At 37.8% G+C, this 24,893-nt stretch overlaps 1 protein-coding gene across 2 annotated transcripts in view; it reads left to right on the forward strand.

The window, feature by feature from the left end:
* Nucleotides 1–24,893, forward strand: part of fhl3a (four and a half LIM domains 3a) — an 80,825-nt gene that overhangs the window by 45,337 nt on the left and 10,595 nt on the right. For both annotated transcript variants that reach the window (XM_068219340.2, XM_021474356.2), the window contains 2 exons: nucleotides 18,806–18,987; nucleotides 21,849–22,023. In XM_068219340.2, the coding sequence (XP_068075441.1) occupies nucleotides 18,832–18,987; nucleotides 21,849–22,023 (331 nt within the window). In that variant the 5' untranslated portion in view covers nucleotides 18,806–18,831. The remainder of the gene's footprint in view (nucleotides 1–18,805; nucleotides 18,988–21,848; nucleotides 22,024–24,893) is intronic.

The raw sequence follows: 24,893 nt of genomic DNA on the forward strand, positions 1-24,893 counted from the left end.
AATACTAAAATAGTAGACTCTTACGGTGTGGTTTGTTATATGCAAATACTGCACAGTGCAGTGTACAAAAAATCTCTTAGTCCTAGTCCTAATTTAAATGCATATTTTCTATAGAAAGCTTTATAATATTATATTTGTGCAAATTACTTATTATTTTGGTCATTATACTGAAGCAAAATCAGGAGCTAATCTAACTGATTAACCTACATCAACAGTGCAAAAATGAGTGCTCCCAACTTCGTATTTTAGGGGGAAATATTAAATGAAAATTTTAAAAAGAGGAAAAATCTACAGAAACAAAAGATATATAAAATTTTGTTTAAAGTTTGTAGTTTTTATTTTCACATGAATTTAAATGTATTATATTCTTATTTATAAAGATGTTTGGTGGCATTTATAAATGTATATGTTTAATAACAGGGTATATGCAGGAAGGGAGTAGACTAGTGCCTGGATTGCTTAATTATGTATATCTTTGGATGGGAGGAAACCCGAGGTTTCGCTACATACGGAGAGTGTCACATTACCTTCCCGCATTTGTCACATATTACGTGGCATCACCTGGACAGAGGAGCTTGGCCGGACGTGCCCCGGCGCGAACCAATCGCATGTATCAAGCACACCGTTTTTAATATTGGGAGAAAAATAAATAGATTTATGCTTTTTTGGAGTCAAACACTTTGGACAACGCTTGAACAAAAATGAAGGCTTCGTAAAAACGTGATTAAGACTTTTTAATAGCTTTTAAGGGCCTTAATTTTCTCATTATTAATTTATCAGCTTTTTAGGACCTATATTCACTGAGAAATGGATGAAAATATTGAGCATTGTAAATTTGATAAATGCAACTTTTAATTAACCTTAAATTACTGAAAATTAACTATTAAAAATCATAATTTAATTCATTATTGTTGATATAAATATGTATACAATAAAAGAAACAGCTTCAGTGCTAAAGCACCTCTTGTTTTTCTTGTAGTCTCAGTGTGAAATATTCCGATGGTTTGTCTAAAAGCAGTGACATTTTGCAGACTAGATTAAATAAACAGAGCTGACGGGTCATGGTGTTTTGTTGGACATCCTCAGCCCTCAAGGTCTGTTTTGCTCACAGTTTTGGTATTTAACCACATGCCGGTTCATCAGTCACAAAACACTTTACGCTAGGAAGGCTTACACTCTCAGCTGCAGTGTGTCAGAGGCTTACTTGCGGTTCTGTACTAAAATCATGTTAGCTTTCAACCAAAGCCAGATCGGACTCTTTCTGTGCTTCTGGAATAAATCACTTCTGGACGTCCAGCCTTGGGGTCACTGATGACATCATGCCCTCCACCTTAGTCCAAACTGATCATTTTCTCCCATGCTGCTCTTTCCACTTACTGCTCTTTTACATTTAATCATTTAGCAGATGCTTTTGGAGGTTTTCAGTGATTAAACAAGAAGAGGCAATACAGAAGTGCTAGTTATTCAAACTAACTTGTTTGTGCTCAGAGAATTTAGTGCTAGAGTTAGGAGATCATTCCACCATCGAGGAACACTGAATGAAAAGGTTTTGGAACGTGACTTACTGTGTGGTCACACCGAAGGTGGCGAAAGCGTCAAAGTTTGCTCTGGATGCCCTGGCGACATTGCTGTCTGACTTTACTGCTCCACCGGCGAGAGCATGAAAATTTGTTATGTTGATCTCGTATTTAAAGGGGTCGTTGCAGCAAATCAGTTACATTTCTGCAGAAAACATGCTTTCAAGCATGATAATGTTGTTGTGCTTGGTCAAATTTAACCATGGAAGATCAAGTTGTGGCGTGTGGAATTCTTTTAAGCGGTGGAGGTGTTAATTTCGACTGGTTGCCGCAGAACCTCGTCATAGCTCTTTACTATAAAGTTGACTTGTGAATGTTGAATTGTGAATGCACAGTTCTAGCTTCTCTGTGATGGCACCACAAGACGGTGCTCCCACCCTGATCGGAGGCTCCTGGAGGGGATATAGAACTTCAGGAGCAGGTGGAGGTAAGATGGTGCATATGATGCTATCGAATATTTCGGTTCTTTAGTAACTGCTGAAAATATAATCACAATATACAGTGCTCAACATAAGTGAGTACACCCCAATTTGAAAATACTGTATCCATTTCTCAGTGAATATGTGTAACATATTTTGGCGCATTTGAACAAAACAGGTTTATTAAACAGATATATATTTAGGAAAATAACAATTTAGTCTCCAAATTTTGTATATTTTTTGTTTCTCTTGGGCTACTAATTTTTGGACTGTTATTGTAAGTTTTTTTGTTAGATTAGCTCCAGATTTGGCTTTGTACTTTGGCTATAGTACTGACTAAAAATCTAATATATATATATATATATATATATATATATATATATATATATATATATATATATATATATATACATATACATATATATATATATATATATATATATATATATATATATATATATATATATACACACACACACACACACACACACACACACACACACACACAGTTGAAGTCAGAATTATTAGCCCCCTGAATTATTAGCGCCCCTGTTTATTTTTCCCCCAATTTCTGTTCTGTTCTGGGAAGATTGTTTCAGCACATTTCTAAGCATAATAGTTTTAAAAACTTATTTCTAATAACTGATGTATTTTCTATTTTCTATCTTTTCCATGATGACAGTAAATAATATTTTACTAGATATTTTTTAAGACACTTCTATACAGCTTAAAGTGACATTAAAAGGCTTAACTAGGTGTTGTGATGAGTCAGAAGGCATTGAATCCATTTGCAAGCTTTATTAAGAGCACACATACAAACAAACACAAAGGGGCAATCCAGGAGACAGAACGTGGGACAGGCAAAAGTTCAAAGGCAGGCAGATATCTTACTGGTCAGAATAACAGGCTGGAGATCAGGGGCAGGCAGATGTCTTTCGTAATCGTAGAACAAGCACAGGGTCAGAAACACAGATCAGTCCGAAGCAGGGAGTATGGAACGCTCAGAAATGACAGCCAGGCAAATCAAGACTTCGCAACGAACCGGAGCGTGAGTGTGGTATATATACACGAGAGCTGATGAGTTGCACCTGGACCGCAATCAGTGCCAGGTAGCAGGGCTTATGGGATTTTGAGTCCGTGAGTCGAATCAGAATTCTGGCGATGGTTCCCTCTGGTGGTGCACAAGAGGGTTGGCATCGCCCTCATTTACAACAGAACCCCCCTCCTGCGAGCGGCTCCTGAAGCGAGATGGCACCTGACGCCGGGGTCTACCGCGCTGTCGGGGGGCTGGTTTCTCTGGGAACCTTTGATGAAACTCTTCCGTGAGAGTTGGGTCTAGAATATCTCTAGCATTCACCCAGGACCGTTCCTCTGGACCGTACCCTTCCCAGTCCACCAGATATTGGAGGGCGCCACCCCGACGTCGAGAGTCCAGCACTTCTCGAACGAGGTAAGCTTCCTCGCCCTCGATCATGACAGGTGGAGGGGTCCTGGTTTCCGATTCCTCCTCAACCGCCTCCTCTCGTGGACCACCAGCGGCTTTGAGTAATGACATGTGGAAAGTAGGAGAAATACGATAATGATTAGGCAAGGCTAAGCGAAAAGACACTGGAGTAATCTGGCGTACAATTTTGAATGGCCCTACATACCTGGGACTGAGTTTGCGGCAGGGCAATCTCAGACGAAGGTCTCGTGTCGACAACCACACCCACTGCCCCGGTTGATACGTGGGTCCCTGGCGTCGGTGACGGTTCGCCTGAATCTCTCTCCTCCTGACTGCCCTCATGAGATGTCTGTGAGCCTGGTTCCAGACATCCTCACTCCGCTGCAGCCAATCCGTGACAGCAGGTAACTCAGTGGGTTCTCCGGACCATGGAAACAGGGGTGGTTGGTAGCCAAGAATACATTTGAATGGCGTAATACCCGTGGCTGGCTTTATTAATGAATTTTGTGCATATTCTGCCCACATCAGATAGCGACTCCAGTCGTGCTGTTGCTGATGACAGTAGGAACGTAGAAATCGAATGACTTCTTGATTCATACGTTCAGTTTGGCCGTTGGATTGAGGATGGTACCCTGAGGTGAGACTAACATTAATATTTAGATTTTTACAGAGAGCGGACCATACCCGGGAAGTGAATTGGGATCCCCTGTCTGAGACGATATCATCAGGTAAGCCAAACATTCGAAATACATGATTGCACAGGGCTTCTGCGGTTTCAAAGGCAGAGGGCAATTTGGGCAACGGTATTAGGCGACAAGCCTTGGAGAAACGATCAACCACCGTGAGAATGACTGTGTTGTTCTGGGAAACAGGGAGATCCGTAATGAAGTCCACCGCTATATGGGACCAGGGCCGTTGCGGAACCGGTAGCGGTTGTAACAGGCCAGCAGGGGTTTGGTGAGATGCCTTCGTGCTTTGGCAAATTTTACATTTCTGAACATAATTAATTACATCCTTCGTGAGGGACGGCCACCAGAAACGGGCTTTGACTAACTCCAAAGTTGCAGTGATGCCTGGATGCCCCGAACTGGGAGTGTCATGAATATGGGTCAGTAATCTGGTACGTATGTTATTGGGTACAAAAATCAGGTGATTCGGACAGTCTACTGGAGGGTTGTTTTCTCGGTTGGCCTCTTGGATCTCGGTAAGTATGTCCCACTGTACTGGAGCCACTAGTAAGTTCGTAGGAATAATGGTTTCATCACTAATTGTGGTTTTATCCTCTGATAGCCTGGATAGTGCATCTGCCTTACTGTTTTTACTCCCTGGTCTATAGGTGACAATGAAGTCGAATCTGGTGAAGAACAAAGCCCAACGAGCTTGTCTGGGATTTAGACGTTTGGCTGAGCGAAGATATTCCAGATTCTTGTGGTCAGTTAATATGGTGAATTGCTGACTAGCCCCCTCCAGCCAGTGTCTCCATTCTTCCAGGGCTAATTTCATTGCCAGTAATTCGCGATTTCCCACATCATAGTTTCGTTCTGCGCTGGTCAATTTACGGGAGAAGAAGGCACATGGATACATTTTGGATGGTTGACCCTGACGTTGAGATAACACAGCACCGACTCCTGTGTTGGATGCATCTACTTCCACAATGAAAGGTAGGTCTGGGTTGGGATGACGGAGAATAGGAGCTGTGGTGAATTGAGTCTTCAGATCGCTAAATGCTTGGCGTGCTTCAGAGGACCAGGATAGTTTGTGGGAATTTCGTTTGGTCATGGCTGTTAATGGTGCGGCTATTGAACTAAAGCCTCTGATAAACCGTCTATAGAAGTTGGCAAAACCTAGAAATCGCTGCAACTCCTTGAGATTCTGGGGTAACGGCCATCGTTGAACTGCCTGTACCTTCGTATCATCCATGGTAATCCCTTCTGCACTGATGACATATCCCAAAAAGGCGATCTGTGTCTGGTGAAATTCACACTTCTCTAATTTGGCGTACAGACGATGTTGAATCATGCGTTGCAACACCATACGTACATGTTCAACATGTTCCTTCATCGTGTTTGAATATATGAGGATGTCGTCGATGTAAATGATGACCCAGCGATCCAGCATATCCCGGAAGACATCGTTCATAAAAGATTGGAACACGGATGGACAGTTTGACAGGCCGAAGGGCATTACCGTGTACTCATAGTGCCCCCTAGTGGTGGAAAACGCGGTCTTCCACTCGTCACCAGCACGGATTCTGACAAGGTTATATGCACTGCGAAGATCAAGCTTGGTATAATATCTAGCCTTTCTTAATTGTTCCAGGGCAGGAGGTACGAGGGGTAATGGATAGCGGAATTTTACGGTGATTTCATTGAGCCCTCGGTAATCAATACAGGGACGTAAACTGCCATCTTTCTTCTTTACAAAGAAGAATCCAGCTGAAGCAGGAGATGTAGAAGGTCGGATGAAACCCTTGGCCAATTCCTCGTCGATATATTCAGACATTGCCTTGTGCTCAGGTTGTGACAGAGGAAATATTCGACCCGTTGGAGGACTTGAACCTGGAATTAACTCAATAGCACAATCACTTGGTCGATGTGGGGGAAGTTGAGTAGCTTTTTGTTTGCTAAAAGCTTCATGTAAGTCATGGTACTCAATGGGGATTAGTTCATCAACGAGTTCAGGTAACACATTGGTGGTTCGTAATGGAATTTTGTGAATGGGCTGGATGCACTGTTTCATGCATGACTCACTCCACTGCAATATCTGTCCGTCCCTCCAGGAGATATGAGGATCATGTCGCCTTAACCAGGGCAGTCCCAACACCAGTGGATGATTAACTGAATCAATAATGTAGAATTGCATTTCTTCAATGTGTAGAACACCAACTTGTAACTGTAGCTTATTCGTAATCATACGGATGCGTCCTTCACCCACAGGACGACCGTCTAGTGCTTCCACTGCAAGACAGGAATCATATGAGCTGAGAGATAGTTCGTGACATAAAGCAAATTTCTTAGATATAAAGTTTCCGGCAGATCCAGAGTCGACAAGAGCCGTAGTATTAATCATTCTTTTATCAAATTTAATAATCACAGGGATCAGTACACTGAAAAGTGCAGGAACATGGGAAGGACTCACCGATTGAACTGGTGTCTGAGGTCGTACGCTGCAGGTGGATTTCCTGTGCCCTGATTGACCGCAGTACAGGCATAGATGATTTTGCAATCGATGCATTCTTTCTTCATGGGTGAGACGGGTATAACCCAGTTCCATGGGTTCATCAGGGGGCGTGTCACTTGAAACATGGAGCTGTGTGCGAGGATTTCTACGGCTGCGAATCAGATGATCAAGACGGATGGTAAGTTCAATGAGTTCGTTCAATTTCTTTCCTTCGTCACGGCAAGCCAATTCAGATTGTAGATTGGTATTCAGACCCCGTCTGAATAGTGTCTTCAGTGTATCCTCAACCCAGTTAGTTTGAGCGGCGAGAGTGCGAAATGACAGGGCGTATTCTGCAGCTGTGTTACGCCCCTGTGTAAGAGAAAGTAACTGCTCACCGGGGCTTCTCCCATCTGCTGGGTGCTCGAACACTTCCCGAAATTGCTTGAGAAAAGTTTCAAATGTGGGATAGTTACATTCCTCCTCCTTCCATATCGCTGTAGCCCATTCCAGCGCTTTCCCCGTTAACAGGTTGCATACAAAAGCCACCCGACTAGAATCAGTGGGATATAATGCAGGTTGTTGGTTAACAAATAGTTTGCATTGCAATAAGAAGCCTTTGCAGCGAGAAGGTGACCCATCAAACTTTTCAGGAAAAGCTAATCGGGGACTTACGGTAGCCGGAGCATTGGAGACATGCGTTGGTTGAGAAGCTGTCATGGTAGCAGGCGGGGTAACTGCAGGATTCGGATGACGGAGTTGCTGCATAGCTCTCACCAGTTCCTCCGTGAGAGAAGTTAGATGGGTGAGTTGTTGATGATGGGTGGCTAACTGAGTGGCTTGAGCGGAAAGTTCAGTCGAGACTTGTGCTAAAGCTGCTGGATTCTGTAGTGGCGAAGTCTTCTGTTGTGATGAGTCAGAAGGCATTGAATCCATTTGCAAGCTTTATTAAGAGCACACATACAAACAAACACAAAGGGGCAATCCAGGAGACAGAACGTGGGACAGGCAAAAGTTCAAAGGCAGGCAGATATCTTACTGGTCAGAATAACAGGCTGGAGATCAGGGGCAGGCAGATGTCTTTCGTAATCGTAGAACAAGCACAGGGTCAGAAACACAGATCAGTCCGAAGCAGGGAGTATGGAACGCTCAGAAATGACAGCCAGGCAAATCAAGACTTCGCAACGAACCGGAGCGTGAGTGTGGTATATATACACGAGAGCTGATGAGTTGCACCTGGACCGCAATCAGTGCCAGGTAGCAGGGCTTATGGGATTTTGAGTCCGTGAGTCGAATCAGAATTCTGGCGATGGTTCCCTCTGGTGGTGCACAAGAGGGTTGGCATCGCCCTCATTTACAACACTAGGTTAATAAGGTGAACTAAGCAGGTTAGGGTAATTAGACAAGTTATTGTATAACGATGGTTTGTTCTGTAGATTATCGAAAAAAATTAGCTTAAGGGGGCTAATAATTTTGTCCCAAATTTTTTTTAAAAATTTTTTTTTTATTAATAACTGCTTTTACTGTAGCCGAAAAAAAAACAAATAAGACTTTCTCCAGAAGAAAAAATATTATCAGACATACTGTGAAAATTGCATTGCTCTGTTAAAAACTCTAAAAAAAATCAAAAGGGGGCTAATAATTCTGACTTCAACTGTATATATATATACATATATATATATATATACACACACACATACAGAGAGAGAGAGAGAGAGAGAAATATATATAAATTGTAATAATATTGTAAAGCATCCTATAGAAAATATTCATTTTAAAGAGATTTGTGAAGGGTGTACTCATAGATGGTGAGCACTATTGTCTTGATATTGACACAAGCTTCAAAAGAAAAGGTTGCATTAACACGTATAGCAATAAATGAACTCTTAGATTTTATTATAGAGGTAATAACAGTCATCATCCTTGACTAGATGTATTTATATATGTATCATCTGAGCTGGAACAATATCTCCTCTCTACAGTATACCTCATCTTTAATGATTAGCAAGAAGGAGTTATTGAAAGTAGGTCCACGTTTCCCCAGAGACTGTAAACACACTTGTAGTGAAGCTGCAAGACTGCTATTGTTGACGTTATTGGGGTGAACGATGAGGCTTTCCAAACACTGTTGGTGATTCTTTCTGGCATGTGCAAACAGCCCCTTGCTGTGTTTAGATTACATTTAATGTGAAATGTAGCATGCTGTACTCTTGCCAAATCAAAAGAAATGATGCATATATCTGTCCGCTTTCATTATAAGCAACATATAGTCTGTGTGCTCTACATTTATAGGATGTTTATGAGATTATTTAGATTTTATCCAAACATGCTGCATTTAGGATTTATTTATCCTTCTTTCAGACTGTTAAGCTGGCAGGAAGTCATTAGCACAGGGGTTTGATGGAAGTAGATGGTGGTTGTGGGATGAATGCCAGGTGTTCACACACCTGTGGAAAAGCTGGCTCTTGACTAAAAAACAGCTGCTGGGTTTACATGCTTTTAATGGGAATTCTGAAGGGCATTGGGTTGTCGTAGAATTATTGTTTTTAAAAAATGTAATGAAATAAAGTTGACATCAAATAAAATATTACACAAAACTTTAAACAAACTTTAAAACTTTAACAAAAAATTGAATTAAATAAAGTAAAATATTTTCACTATATATTCTAGAATTATTAAAAAGCCTTTTTTTGGTTTTATATAAAAAACAATTAGAATTTAGTGCGAAGTAAAAATGAATGGTGATTAAATCACATTTAAATGAAAAGTTTGCTTTGACATATATGTGTGTGTATTGCGTATATTTATTATGCTTATATAAATACAGACATGCATGCATATTTTTAGAACATTTTTATTTGTATATATATTTAAGTATACGATACAGGTTATAAATCAATTAAAACATCTATGCAACACAATAGTTTTGTTTCGATCATATAATCTTAATAAATATAAATAACACACATACATTATCTAAAAACAGACTTTTATTTTGGATGCAATCAATGGCAGTTGGTTTATTAATGCTCAATTTATGCCCAGCACTAAAAATAATACTATTTAAATAATGCTATAAAGGTATGAGGAATACGTTAAAATGTAGCGTTTCTTTTTTTATGATTTATTTTACATTTTACAAACATATCAAATAACCCTTTTTGAAATAATAAAAAAATAAAACCATGTCAGCATCAATGATGTAATGGTTAGTGACAGATGACACTTTGGTGTTCACAGCGACCGGAGTTCGATTTCCGCCTCAAGGTCCTATGCCGATCTTTCCCCTCTCTCTGCTCCATATGCTTTCCTGTCTATACTCTCTACTGTCCTACCAATGAAAGGTGAAAACCACACAAAAAATAATAATAATAAAACAATAAAAAATATTAATGAAATGATTAAATAAATATATATATATCCGTATTACGGAACCCCGGAAGGGACATAGTGGAGGAGAAAAAAATAGGCTGGGTGAAAAAAAAAATATTGGGTGAAAGAAAAAAATGGGTGGGAGGAAAATATATATTTCTAAGTTTTTGCGTTCTCTCGCAAAGTTTTGCGTTCCCTCGCAAAGATGTTTTGCGTTCCCTCGCAAAGATGTTTTGCGTTATCTCGCAAAGATGTTTTGCGTTATCTCGCAAAGATGTTTTGCGTTCTCTCGCAAAGATGTTTTGCGTTCTCTCGCAAAACTGTTTCTCCACAAACACTTCCTGTTCACTTCACTCACGTAAACCCTCCCGTTTTGCTGAAATTCTCCCATATTTTACCATTCTATCCCACTTTCTTTACATTACTGTGCGCTGATTGTCGCCTTTCACTTTGCAACCTCTGAACCAGTGAATGCATGTTTAAGCGCTGACTGACAGACGCGCTTCGTACAATAAACTGATCCCAGATCAGCGTCTGTACGCGCCATTTAAAGTGACACCTCTGTTATCAAACAAGTGCGCAGCAAATGAATCTCATGTTTTGTTTAGTTTGATAACAGAGGTGTCTCTGTAAGAATGCACAGATCTATAATGAAAGCAGTCCATTACTTTAGAAACTGTTTTGTGCTCATTTAAGAGAAAATAAGCTGTTTAAAATAAAACATGCTGGACGGAGATGTTTTATATTATTCAGTGTATTTGTCTGTTTAAACATACACCCGCTCCTCTGTAAATGGCGTGTACACACGCTGATCTGGGATCAGTTTATTGTACGAAGCGCGTCTGTCAGTCAGCGCTTATACATGCATTCACTGGTTCATAGGTAGCATACGCACAGTAATGTAAAGAAAGTGGGATAGAATGGTAAAATACGGGAGAATTTCGGCAAAAACGGGAGGGTTTACGTGAGTGCAGTGAACAGGAAGTGTTTGTGGAGAAACAGTTTTGCGAGAGAACGCAAAACATCTTTGCGAGGGAACGCAAAACATCTTTGCGAGGGAACGCAAAACATCTTTGCGAGATAACGCAAAACATCTTTGCGAGGGAACGCAAAAAACTTAGAAATATATATTTTCCTCCCACCCATTTTTTTTCACCCACCCATTTTTTTCTCCCCCACTACGTCCCTTCCGGGGTTCCGTATTACGTATATATATATATATATATATATATATATATATATATATATATATATATATATATATATATATATATATATATATATATATATTAATAGAATAAAATAAAACCCAATTACACAACTAAATGAGGGGCAGATGTCTACATTCATGCAACAATCCCAATGTTACAGTTTGAGTAATGAAAGATTACAAACTGATTTATTATTACTGCCAAGAACTAGCAAGGGTCATCAGTCAAGATCCAGCTGGAGAGTTTTAACATAAGAAAAAAAAAAGGCCTTCCAAACTTTAACGCAGCGGATGCCCTTACAGCTGCAACCCATCACTGGGAAACATCCATATATCCAAACATCCAACATCTCAATCACACACATACACTACAGAAAATTTAGCTTACCCAGTTCACCTGTATCACATGTCTTTGGACTTGTGAGGGAAACAGGAGTACCCGGAGGAAACCCACGCAAACATGGGGAGAACATGCAAACACCACACAGAAATGTCAACTGACCCAGCCAAGGGTTAAACCAGTGACCTTCTAGCTGTAAGGCGATCATGCTGTAACCACTGTGCCACTGTAGTAATTTAATAATTTTCAAGAAAACCTTTTAATGTCTATATTAAGATAATATCAATTATAATTTGCTAAGTGTAAAATTTTCTAGTCACCCCTCGATTGCTTCGTGTGTACAAAGCCAAACAATCGAAAATGTGCATTTATAAAGTACCCTTGTATAAATGAATGACTATGACAAAAAAAGCATGTCATGACCTGTCGTCAAGAAAAACACAAGCACGATCCCCTTGATGTGAGCAGAGGCGTTTCACATTCCCTCAAACGCAGCTCTGTAATGATGTAAAGCAGGGGCTGCAGGAGCCTTAAACATTAACACTCCCTAATTTACGAGCACATCCAGAGGAAAGAAGCTTTTAGAGCTGAGAGTAAGTGCTATCACCGTAGTAAAAGACTGTCAGCTGATTATTTATGAAGCTTTGGGAGGCGCGTCACCCTTTTTTTTTTTATCTTGGCCTTCACACCCACCATCACTTGAGTCTTTTGTCATGCCAGAGGAAAGATGAAACGCGCTGGCCGAAATCTTTCATCTCGTATCCCATGATTACACCCACCCTCTATGCGGAAGACGGGCAGCGCAGATAGATTCATTATTTTAGTGGTGGCTGATTATTATTATTAGCTGGCTGAAAACTGATACACTGGGGCTTGTCTCTAACAGGGAGGCCTATCACTTATCATAAGGCTTTCCTCCAACGTCTCGCTAATGTTTTGGCAACCTGATAGCGTTGCCGCAACGCTGTAACAATATTATTCTGTGACGGGCACTAGCAGAGCTGAACGCTTATGGTGAGGTCAAGCCGGTGTTGTTATTACACTCTTGGTTTGTGTGCGTACTGTAAATGGTTTTAACACCTCGCATTGTGAACGTGTGGTATGTTATTGTAGCGAATGGGAACAAATCTGATCTGTTCTCCCCTATGAAGAGCGGCTGATGCAAGACAGGCATTACCAAATAAATCAAAAACACAAAGTCATCTGTATTGTCCTTGACCCCTATGCTTATGATGTAGGATTGCATTGTAATGGAGGAATGAATGAATGTACGAGTAATGTACGAATGTACAAAGTCTTAGCAAGGCGGTTTATTATTTGATGAACAAAAATATGTAAATTGGCAAGTTAATACAATTCAAAACAAATCTTTTACAATTGTAATATATATTCAAATAGAATTTGTCTGGTGCAAAATATAAAGTACAAACTTGTCCGTGTCATTTTTAATACATTAATGCTTATAAAACATGTGTCTTGAAAACAATGTTGGCGGTTGTCATGGAACACTGTGCAAAAGCTCACAGAGATGCAGATTAAAATTGATTGATTTCAGAAATCCAGTGGTAGAACACACTAAAACCAAACATAATACAGACCGTTGACAAACTAGAGCAAACATTAAGTATATTCTTTCTATGTGTATTACATCCAATTTAATTTGATGCAGACCTAGATATGGTCAATGAGCTTATTTAACATATACCTCAAACAGAATAGTAGTTTTGCATATTTAATGAAATAAAATTGACAAAACTACAATATTGTGAAATAAAATTATATCTAAAAGCTATACAAATAATATTTGTATTGATGTATACTTCCCAGTAGGCACAGGAAGTCAACGTGACATCAGATTGACGTTGTACTGCATTTTGTTTGAAAATGAAAATCAGGTTGACGTCAATGTCCAACCTAAAATCAGCCAAATATCAATGTCTAATTGTCACAATCACCAGAAATCTAATCCTTGCAAATCACTGGTAAAAAATGCAGATCGCTATAGAACTACTCCACCATTATATGAACTACAGATCCAGTCATGTTCTGCTTTCACAACACAATGGCCTTTTTTTTTGTTAGTTTGCTTTTGAAAACACAATCGGTTGGGATAGGGAAGGGGGAGGTGGGTAGATCAGTTGATATCAAGTTGATATATTATGCACGACAAGCCATCTGGCTCCTCTCACGGATGCGCAAGAAGGACATTGCGGTTGGCAGAAATGTACACCTATGACGTTGTACTGCATTTTGTTTGGGAATGAAAATCAGGTTGACATCAGAACTCAACGTCAGGCCAACGTCAAAGCCTAACGTCCAACCTAAAAGCAACCAAATATTAATGTCTACTTGTCATAATCACCAGAAAGCCAACCCTTGCAGATCACTAGTAAAAAAAAAACGCAGATCGCTAACTACAAATCTGCCATTATATGGACTAAAGATCCAGTCATGCACTGCTCACATGCACCTGTTCCAGATTCTGCTGATTGTGCGCACACACACACACACACACACACACACACACACACACACACACACACACACACACACACACACACACACACACACACACACACACACACACACACACACACACACACACACACACAGCCGAAGGATTGTCAAGGACTGATTTCAAGGACTATTTATACAGTGCACACACACGTCAGTGCTCAGTCTTGTTTATCTGTAACTGTTAACCTTACAATGTGTTTTTCTTGCCTTGCTTTGCCATGTTTTGACCATCGCCTTGTTTGTTTGTTTGTTTACGTTGTCTGCTGCCTGCCTGTACTGACTATTCACCTGTGTATTGACCACAACTCTGGATTGCCCGTATACATCTGTTTGTTCATGTGTTGACTGTTACTTGCCTGACCATTCTCCTAATCAACCATGCATTTGGATCTGCAACTCCTTTGTCAGCGTCTTCTCACATTACACTAACGACGTTACCACTATGATGTCTATTAGACGTTGGATTTTGATTGCCATCCCTGATGAATAAATTAAGTTGGATTTTGGTCACTTATCAACACCATCAAATCCACCAAATATAAATGTCATTTGACATCAACTTTGTCCTTAGATTTTGACTAGACACTGAATTTTGGTCACCTGACATCACAACCTAAATCTAACCAAATATTAACATCTTATGATGTTGTGTGTCTGTTCGGTTTGTTAGGATAGGACAATATTTGATCAAGATAAATCTATTTTAAAATCTGCAATCTGAGGATTGAAACACATCCAAATATGAGTGCTTATTAAAATGCTTCATTTTTATATATTTACAAAAGGTAATTTAAATTTTTATGGAAATCTTTTATAGAACATGATTTTAATAGTCAATTTTTTTGGGACTCATACAATTTATTATTGGTTATTGACAAAAATATACCAATGCAACACATGACTGGTTTTATTAACCAGAATCATGTATATAGAGAGAGTTTTGCTTGTACTGGTTTTATCATCTCGCATTGTGAAACCGAAATATGTTATTGTAGAGAATGTGAACAAATCTGATCTATTTTTCCTCGATGAAAATGCGAGACAGGAATTACAAAATAAAAACATACTCCCATCTGTGTTGTTCAGGATCAGCGCTTGTTCTTTCTAAAACGTAAGAGTTCTCGTCACTTTTGCTGTTCTCTAAACACGCTCTCTAGGTGGTCTGCGCATCCAAGGCACAAGTGTTTACTTCACAAATATTTGCTGGTGAAGTATGCAAATGTGCAGACCTCCAACAGAACAAGGTCTTTTTCCAGTCAAGAATATAGTCTTACCTCTATGATCTCAAGGCCTTTTATCTGTCACTCTGCGGTGGGCTTGTCTGTTTTCTGGCATGCCGATGCCTAAGCAAGGCGCCAAAATCCAGAATCCAGAAATTGGATCAAACTTAGAACAATGATTAAATCAGGGGATAGCGCAGCTTTAAATATAGTTGTTTCATACATTTATTATTTTTATCATTCAGTGTATCGAAGGCTTATTTATTAAAAAATCAGGTCAGGAATATTCAGAATACCCAGAATACTAATTAATTGTCATTTTAAAAGTTTATATTTTGCCACAATCCTTCAAACTATGGTTAACCATATTTTAACAGGGCATTTTTAATTATTTAAAGTGCAATATCATTTAGAAAGTTTTTTTTTTTAACAAATTTAAAAAGCTCAAGTCAGAATCAATATTGTGTTAGAATTTTACTGTAATAAAACACAGGCTCATTGGAAATATGTGCGCAGGGCTACATTTTTGAGAACCAAGAAATATTTGCTTGGGGTAGAGTCCAGCGGATAACGGTTCCAAAAACTTGGTAAAACAAAACTCAAAACAGCAGTCTAAACTCGTGGTAAAAGCACATGGCTTTTCCGTAATGGTCTTTCTCTTCTAGTTTGCTTTTGAAAACACTAACGGTAGGTCACTTCTATACAGCTTAAAGTGACATTTAAAGGCTTAACTAGGTTAATCAGCTTAACTAGGCAAGTTATTGTATAACGATAGTTTGTTCTGTTGACCATCGAAAAAAAAAATTTGCTTAATAATTTGCTTTTAATAATTTTGACCTTAAAATGGTTCATAAAAAAAAATAAAAACTGCTTTTATTCAAGCCGAAATAAAACAAACAAGACTTTCTCCAGAAGAAAAAAATACTATCAAACACTGTGAAAATTTCCTGGCTCTTGGGCTAATAATTCTGACTTCAACTGTATGTATGTGTATGTATATATATATTGGGGTTGTAACAGTATCAGAATTTCACGGTACGGTAATACCTCGGTATGAATGTCACGGTATGGTATTTATTGAATCATTTACAGGAAAAAACAAAACTTATGAAAATACTCCAAAAAAGTGCCAAAAGTGTCAATGACATACAAATTAGTCATCTATCTGTAAGCTTTGAAACAGGAACTTCAATTTTAATAACAAAAAAATATTAAACCATGTAAAAAAATTAAGTTTCAATTTAGTAGTGTTGAAAACTCATCACATTCAACATTTAATCACTCACTCACTTAGACAGAGATGGGTTTAAAGGAAAATTATCATATAAATATAATCTGGTAAAAGCTGGTATCTCTGGGTATTTACAATGTCCCCTGCAACAGAAAAAACCCCTCTCATTTGGGACTGAGGTTTCTGGGACAGAGAGATTTGACTTGGCCCAGGTTGACAGCAGTGGGTAACGTTTTGCATTGTCTTTCCCCCACTTGAGAGGAAAAACCATGAGTGAGATAGAGATCTCATGTCTGCATCAATCTGAACAGTGTGCTGTGTTTCTGCAGTCCCCATGACTGATTAGTCCTATTCCCCAACTTGCAGGCACGTGTACACACAGTGCTCAACCTGTGCAGTGCACATGCCCTTTTTAGTCTTGGATAGAAAGTTCCCTTCCAAAATGATCAAAAGTGCCCCCGCGACGCGACATACCCTCCTCCCCGCTTTACAGTACGCGCGCGACAACACAGCTGATAAGAACTCGCGCGACAACACGGCTATTCAGTACGCGCGCGACAACACAGCTGATAAGAACTCGCGCGACAACACCGCTATTCAGTACGCGCGCGGCGACAACACCCAGCTCTTTTTTATCCCCGCTTCTAGCAGCACTCTCCATTTCCGCATTACTGGATCTGTAGTGACAACAGACCGCAAGGGATTATGGCCAAGCCTGGGCTGATGGGAATTGTAGTTTCCGGTACCTCCTGTTCGCTTCATTCGCCTGGGCAAATTTTCTCAGAAGACCTATAGTTTTACCGAGTCATGCGACTACGGTAATATCGAAAAAAATTAATATTGCGGTATGACGGTATTTACAATACCGTTACATCCCTAATATATATATATATATATATATATATATATATATATATATATATATAATTTTTTATTATTGTTTATTTATTTATTTTTTTAATAAAGCGATGTTTTCTAGTCATTTTTAACCAATAAATAAATTTTAAAAATTGCCATGGCAATTTTGCTTAACTTTGGCCCACAAGCCAGCATTCACTGGAAGTCCAGGGTACATATTACTCGGTTCTCACAAATGTGCAATGAGCCAGGGTTGAATATATCTGTTAATGGGGTAATTATTGTTACTGCACCAGTAGTTTTACATTTCATTTTCACAAGTTGTTTGAAACTTTAGTAGACACTGTTTTTTGATGCAATATATAAAATACATTAGTACAAACAACATTTAAATTGATGCATACACCAAAATGGGATGTCTGATCATTGATCCCTGAATTCATAAAAGCTTTTATACTACTTTAATGGAGGATGTTTTTGATAAAAGTAATTTTGTCATTGACCTTACAAACTTAATTGTTAATATTATTGAGTGTTTCATGTCCTATATTGATTAAAGTATTAAACTGCATTTTGTAAACTGCATTGAAATTAATTTGGCAATTTCTTTCCCATTTGTCACATTTGGCTACTGGACGAATTATAAGTGGATGATATGGGTTAATGTAAACACAGCATTTGATTAAGTCATTAGTGTTACGTTAAATCAATTTATATGGTCTTTTGCTGATTAAATAAATTAAATTTCTTTCAAGTAAAAAAAAAAATGTGGCAGCACGGTGGCTCAGTGGTTAGCACTGTCGCCTTACAGCAAGAAGGTCACTGGTTCGAGTCTCGGCTGGGTCAGTTGGCATTTCTGTGCATGTTTTATCCAATGCTCCAATGCTAAACTAAGTTGGCCGTAGTGTATGTGTGTGTGTGAGACTGTATGGGTGTTTCTTAGTACTGGGTTGCAGCTGAAAGGGCATCTGCTTTGTAAAACATATGCTGGATAAGTTGGCAGTTCATTCTGCTGTGGTGAACCCTGATGAATAAGGGACTAAGCCGAGCACATGCATACATTTCAAAAAAGGATTGTCTTGCATTTTTATTTATAAGTTAAAATACTTTTACTCAAACATCTCAACAATCATGAAAAAAAAAAGATTCTTAAGTTAAACCCTTTGTTCTGTGGCCAAGCAAAACACAGCTCTCAAATGACCATGATTATAATCACAAAAAAGTGTAGGGTGAACTTTGAAGTGTTTAACACTTGGCTCTTCTTAAATCTGCACTACAGCTGCCACGTCACACACAGAATAGAGTCGTGTGCTGAAATTCCAGCTTCCTCCCTCTCATTTCCCAGCTATCATCACAGAGCAATAAAACTTAATAGTCACTTTGCCTCATGATGGCTCTGCCTGTGTTTGCTAGTTTGTCTTTCCCTGTGATTGAAGGCTCTCACCTATTGTGTTACAGGGACTGAACTCGGGATCAGGAGCAACATGAGCGAGCGTTTCGACTGCGACAACTGTAAGGAGTCTTTATATGGCAGAAAGTACATCCAGGCGGAGGAAAACCCTTACTGCATCCCCTGCTACGACAGTCTGTTCGCTAACACCTGCGACGAATGCAAAGAGCTGATTGGACACGATTCAAGAGTGAGTGACGCTAATTAAAGGGACAGGTCTGCTAATATAGGCTGTGTTTACATTTGTAGTCTGGTTCTCTTTGTTCATTTAGACCAAAACAAGTATTATAGATTTGGTCCTTTAGCATTCACATTGTCATCTTTCAAGAATGTAAAAAAACAGCTTATGACTAATTGTGTTTAGCTCAGAAATAAGCCGAATTAGCATACATATTGTAAAAGTTAATCATGATCTTCGTTTTAGTACTAATTTTATTTACTACTTAATGACATCACATGTAATGTATGTAGATTTTTTTAAAAAGGTCACATGAATTGCTTTGAAATGTGCTTTTTTTTATTCGAAGTTTGACAATCTCAACCAAAACATGGAGAGAGTGGGACATGGAGTAGCTCCTCCCCTTTCAAAAAATAGCCAATAGCGTTTTGTTTTATCACAGCTCTGACAAGTGCATCAAATGAGAAGCGTTTTGAAGGGGGCGGGGCATGTCAGATACTAGAGTATTTGATTGACCTCAATTTGATGAGAAATTGAAGTATGAGGTGACACGAATAAAACCGTTGTTCCATGTAGGTGTCAAGTGTCAAACTGCAAACTTTAGATGTTTTTATCAGTTTTATATCTCCTAAATGTGAATTTTGTCACCGTTTTGGTACACACTAGCCTATAGATATCCTAAAAACTAACCATACTTGGACTTAGTGCCTTGAAAAATATCTAGTAAAATATGCTGTGCTGTCATCATGGCAAAGATAAAATAAATCAGTTATTAGAAATGAGTTAAACAGAAATTGGGGGAAAAAATAAACAAGCAGCGTAATAATTCAGGGGAGCTAATAATTCTGACTTCAACTGTACATGCCAACTAATTCTCATTAGATTATAAGTAGACTGTTAGCTTAGGGTTGGGTTTAGCGTTGTAAGTTGACATGTTCTTGCAAAGTTTCTTATAGTCAGTTAAATATCTGTTGAAGGAGCAATATCAGCAGACATTATGCAGACAGTCTACTAATACTCAAATGAGATTTAAAGCATTTACAAGTACTAAAAAAGTAAAAATGCCAAATTAAAAGATCACTTTAAAGTAATTATCGGTTCTCTGAACATACCAATAAAGGGTTAGTTCAAAAGTAAAAATTCTGTTACTCATCGTTTCAGAAAGGCTTAAACAAACCAAAATACATGGAATAAACGTATTTGGTATTTTTGTCTAATGAGCTGTATTTCAGCTTCATCCGGATCACTGAATGCTGTTTATCTGATGTAATGCAGGAGAATCACATACGCAAGTGGGAAAGGTGGGAGGGGTGAAGCAGCTCATTTGGATTTAAAGCCACAGGCTACAAAAACAGCTACAATGTATTCAAACACAAAAATGGGCAGATTCTGGAATCTGTAATAAATTATATGATAGGTATTTTGAGCTAAAACTTTACAGACATATTTTGAAGACACCAAAGGCTTATCTTACATGTTGTAAAAGGGGTAAAATAGGTGCCCTTTAATGGCAAAAACTAGAGAATGAGTGGTCTTTTTTTTTTCAAAGATATTTTTAGTATCAGTTCAGAAGCATTAAAGAGTTCACTGGTGACTAGTAATGAATACACCTAATTGAACAAATTTTACCTTGTAAAATCGGCATTGTTAGTCTTTCGCCTTCCAGATTGGATAGACTGCTATTGCACTGACAAGATTTCACCAGTATACACGATTTACATTTTTTAAATGCATACTTTACTGTGAATACATACTGTAACTGAAAATATAGATATAAAATATAAAATATTTAATAGCATGAAAAGGTCATGTAGCGCAAAAATATTTCAAAGCACACATACAAGCTAAGTGTTCACTGTAAGCTGTCACTTTTCTATTGATAAAAATAGATTTTTTTTTTTTTTAAGTAAGTATAATTGAATTCCAGACCTCTGAGAAAGAAATCAAGTAGTCTGGTTCACTCTAAATGGCAAATTGTTGATTTTATGACAGCATTTCTGAGTGGTTGGGGAAAAAAAAAGTACAACTACACCATAAAATGTTTTTAATGTGGTTTCATGGTGAAACAGTCCAATGGTTCTTTTGAGTGAAGCATTTATTTGTTCAATTAGAAACGTCAATCAACTTCAGTCAGAGCAACAATGTTGAAAACCCAAGGCAAAACATTAGCAACCAATTGAGTCCTAATCCTTCCCGTTTCAAACTAATCCCCTCTAAATTAAATAAAAGCCAAACAATGCAGTTCATTTAGCGTCGTAGTAAATTCCCCACAGGAAATCGAGTCCACACACACAGAGACAAAGAATCTGATGACTTATTGACAACGGGAGACAGCAGATGCTAAATAAAGTTGCTGTTTGTCTTGGCCATTTGCGGCACAGGTCATAAATTTCACCCTTCCTGTCTTATTACTATGTGTTTACATATTTTACATGAGGAGTCGACCCAGACGCCATGTCCTCCACACACACATACACACACTCATAACTAGATGCACATGTGCAAGCGTTTGAGAGGCTGTTTCATTGCTAATACTTAGATCTTAATCAGAGATGTACTTGGGATTGAGGAAAGGCAATTTAATTTGTGGCCTCTTTTGACTTTTTTCTTATAAACAAGGCTAATCTGTTGGTATGTCAACTTGTCTTTAGCAATAACCACACGATATACTAATATGGGGACATGAGTGCACATCTGCTGCTGATGATGCTCAAGTTTGAAGTGAAAAGTACAGTAGAGTTGGTTAAAAATGAATGGAACAGACCGGTTTGTTTTCTTCTAAAGAAGAAGAAACCCATATAATTACTTTTTTCTGGCATGAAGTGTGATTTAAATTTTTATTAAGATGTTTGTTTTTTATCCCTGTGATTCAGGAGCTCTTTTATGAGGACCGTCATTACCACGAGCACTGCTTTCGTTGTTTCCGCTGTGACCGTTCGCTGGCAGACGAGCCTTTTACCAGTCAGGATGATGCCCTATTGTGCAACGACTGCTACTGCAATGAGTTTTCCTCCAAATGTGTGGCCTGTGATAAAACCGTCATGCCTGGTATGAATTTTCTTGGTAATATAAAATTTAAGGAAAAATGATTATCCCTCTGGTGAAACTTTAATTCTTTTTTAAATGTTTCCCAAGTGACGTTTAACAAAGCAAAAATATGTTGACAGTGACAACATTAGTTATTTACTCATCAAATTAAAAAAGGAACTGTTAACAGGTTTTATTTTTATTACCCTAACATTTTCAGCCAACGTTTTTATGATAGCATCTACAAGACTTCCCCAAGGTCTGTAAAAGTTAAATAAATGCAAGGGCCTTCAACTTATATGTTCATGTTGATATCTTTATCTAATATCAATTTGGCGGAATGAAATAGTTTGAGCACATATTCCTGTATGAAGTCTCACAGCACTGACTGCGAGCTTGACCGAGTGATCTAGTGAAGTGAAAGAAGGTCTGTGAGGGAGAAATTAGTGGAAGATTGGGGAGAGCTAAATGTCTGAAACACACAAATACCTGGTCCAGCTTGAACAGAAGAAGGTATCCATATGCCTGAGATTTTCACCATTGCAATGGCTCACCCAGTGGTTTAAATCAGTAGTTCTCAAAATGGGAATCGGGACCCTCTGGGGGGCGTAAGACAATGACAGGAGGTTGCTTGGTGAGTTCTAAAATCAAAAACATTTGATTAAACTATTAGAATTGCCACATTTTAACCATAACCCACAGAAGATAAAAAATGTTTAGTTTTTAATAGTTTTTACAGGATTGGTGTGTTTATGTTAGATTAGCAACACAGCAATAGTGTCATCTATAGCAGATTGATTTTATAGCACCAGATTAAACTTTGACACCTTTATGGCAATCAAATACATTAAAAGTAAATACAAGCCACAACTCAATATTAAAAATGATATCTGATTGGCAGTCTCCAAAATTAAACAAAGAATAGACTTGCTGAAAACATGGTGTCCACCAGTCTCAATAGGTGAGGTTAATATTAAATGAAACAAATTAACAAATGACTATAAAAATGATGTGGTTATTAGACTGTTGCACAATTTTTGTTGTCTATATGCTCGTGTTTACATAGGCCTATTGTTGTATGCGCAACGTTTGTATATTTAAAACCTCCCCTGAGGAACTTGGTGGTCGCGAGTTATTGGCATTGTTATTTTAGGGGTCGCAGGCTGAAAAGTTTGGGAACCCCAGGATTAAATGACACCACGTCTCTGATGTATTGTTTTTCACCCATTTCTGGATGCACTGGGTGTACTGCAGCGAAAGAAGTAAACTGCGGTAGTCATTGTAAGACTGTTTAATTAATTCAGATTATTTACATTTAGAAAAATATCGATACTTGGCGCCAGAGTATTGATAAGGTATGGCAGTCGGAAATATCAGGATAAATCGCACAATGATTTGTTGTCCCATACCATATATATATAGATGAAGTCAGAATTGTTAGCCTCCCTGAATTATTAGCCCCCGTTTATTTTTTTCACCAATTTCTGTTAAACCGAGAAAAGATTTTTTTCAGCACATTTCTAAACATAATAGTTTTAATAACTCTTTTCTAATAACTGCTTTAATTTATCTTTGCCATGGCGACAGTAAATAATATTTGACTAAATATTTTTCAAGACACTTCTATACAACTTAGCAACATTTAAAGGCTTAACTAGGTTAATTAGGTTAACTAGGCAGGTTAGGGTAATTAGGCAAGTTATTGTATAATAATGGTTTGTTCTGTAGATTATCGAAAAGAATATAGCCTTAAGGGGCTAACAATTATGATCTTAAAATGGATTTTAAAAAAATTAAAAACTGCTTTTATTATAGCTGAAATAAAACAAATAAGACTTTCCCCCGAAGAAAAAACTATTACCAAAATTTCCTTCTCTGTTAAACATAATTTAGGAAATCTTTATAAATATATATATATATATATATATATATATATATATATATATATATATATATATATATATATATATATATATATATATATATATAAAGAAAAAACATCAAAGGAGGGCTAATAATGCTGACTTCAACTGTATATATATATATTTATTTTTAAGATAAACTTTTTTTGCCCCCTTTAGAATTCTTAATTTGAATGGTCAGAAAATCAAAACACTTTTGTCTAGTGACTTGCCTAATTAATCTAGTTAAGCCTTAAAATGACACTTTTAGCACTTTAATTGCACTTTATATATCTGTCAGGAAGAAATAAATAGCCCGTTATTTTTTAAATGTATTAATATTATCACAGATTGGTTCGGCAAAAGTTCATTAAATCTTAATATTAGAAAAACAAAAGAGCTATGTCTGGGAAGTCAAACAAGAGCAGTACACACTAGATTTTATTAACCAGTCAACATAAATAGAAAAATAGTAGAGTGTGTGAAATTTGAAGTATTTAGACGCAGGTTTAAAATTCTTAATGCCCAGAGATTATAAAAGGCATTGATCCCAATTGCAGTTGTCTTAAATCGGATCTCTGTTTGAAGTGAATAGTGTGGTTGTCAAGAATGATGAGCAGTATTATGTTTGGGGCTAATTTGGTAATTTTTAACTTATGCTGTTGTCTTTATGAGTGTTGTTAGTGTGATTGTTGTCTTAAAGACAAATTTCCTTTCTGTGCCATGCAGAATGTTCTGTGAAGTTTAAACTAAACTATGTTGCCACATTACTAAAATACATTTTAATAAATACATAAAATGCATAAAAAACTATATAAAATATTATGTACTGTTATTGTTATTTAATTAGTTATGAGTTATATTATTTAAATTAATTATTAGTTATAATGTTATGTATAAAAATTACTGTTAAAAAGCACTTAGGAAATACTGTTTTTTTCCCTGAATAAAACAGGACAATATAATGATACAGCAAACAAGTGTCACAAA

The sequence above is a fragment of the Danio rerio genome, chromosome 16 (assembly GCF_049306965.1).
Source record: "Danio rerio strain Tuebingen ecotype United States chromosome 16, GRCz12tu, whole genome shotgun sequence".
Lineage (NCBI taxonomy): Eukaryota > Metazoa > Chordata > Actinopteri > Cypriniformes > Danionidae > Danio > Danio rerio.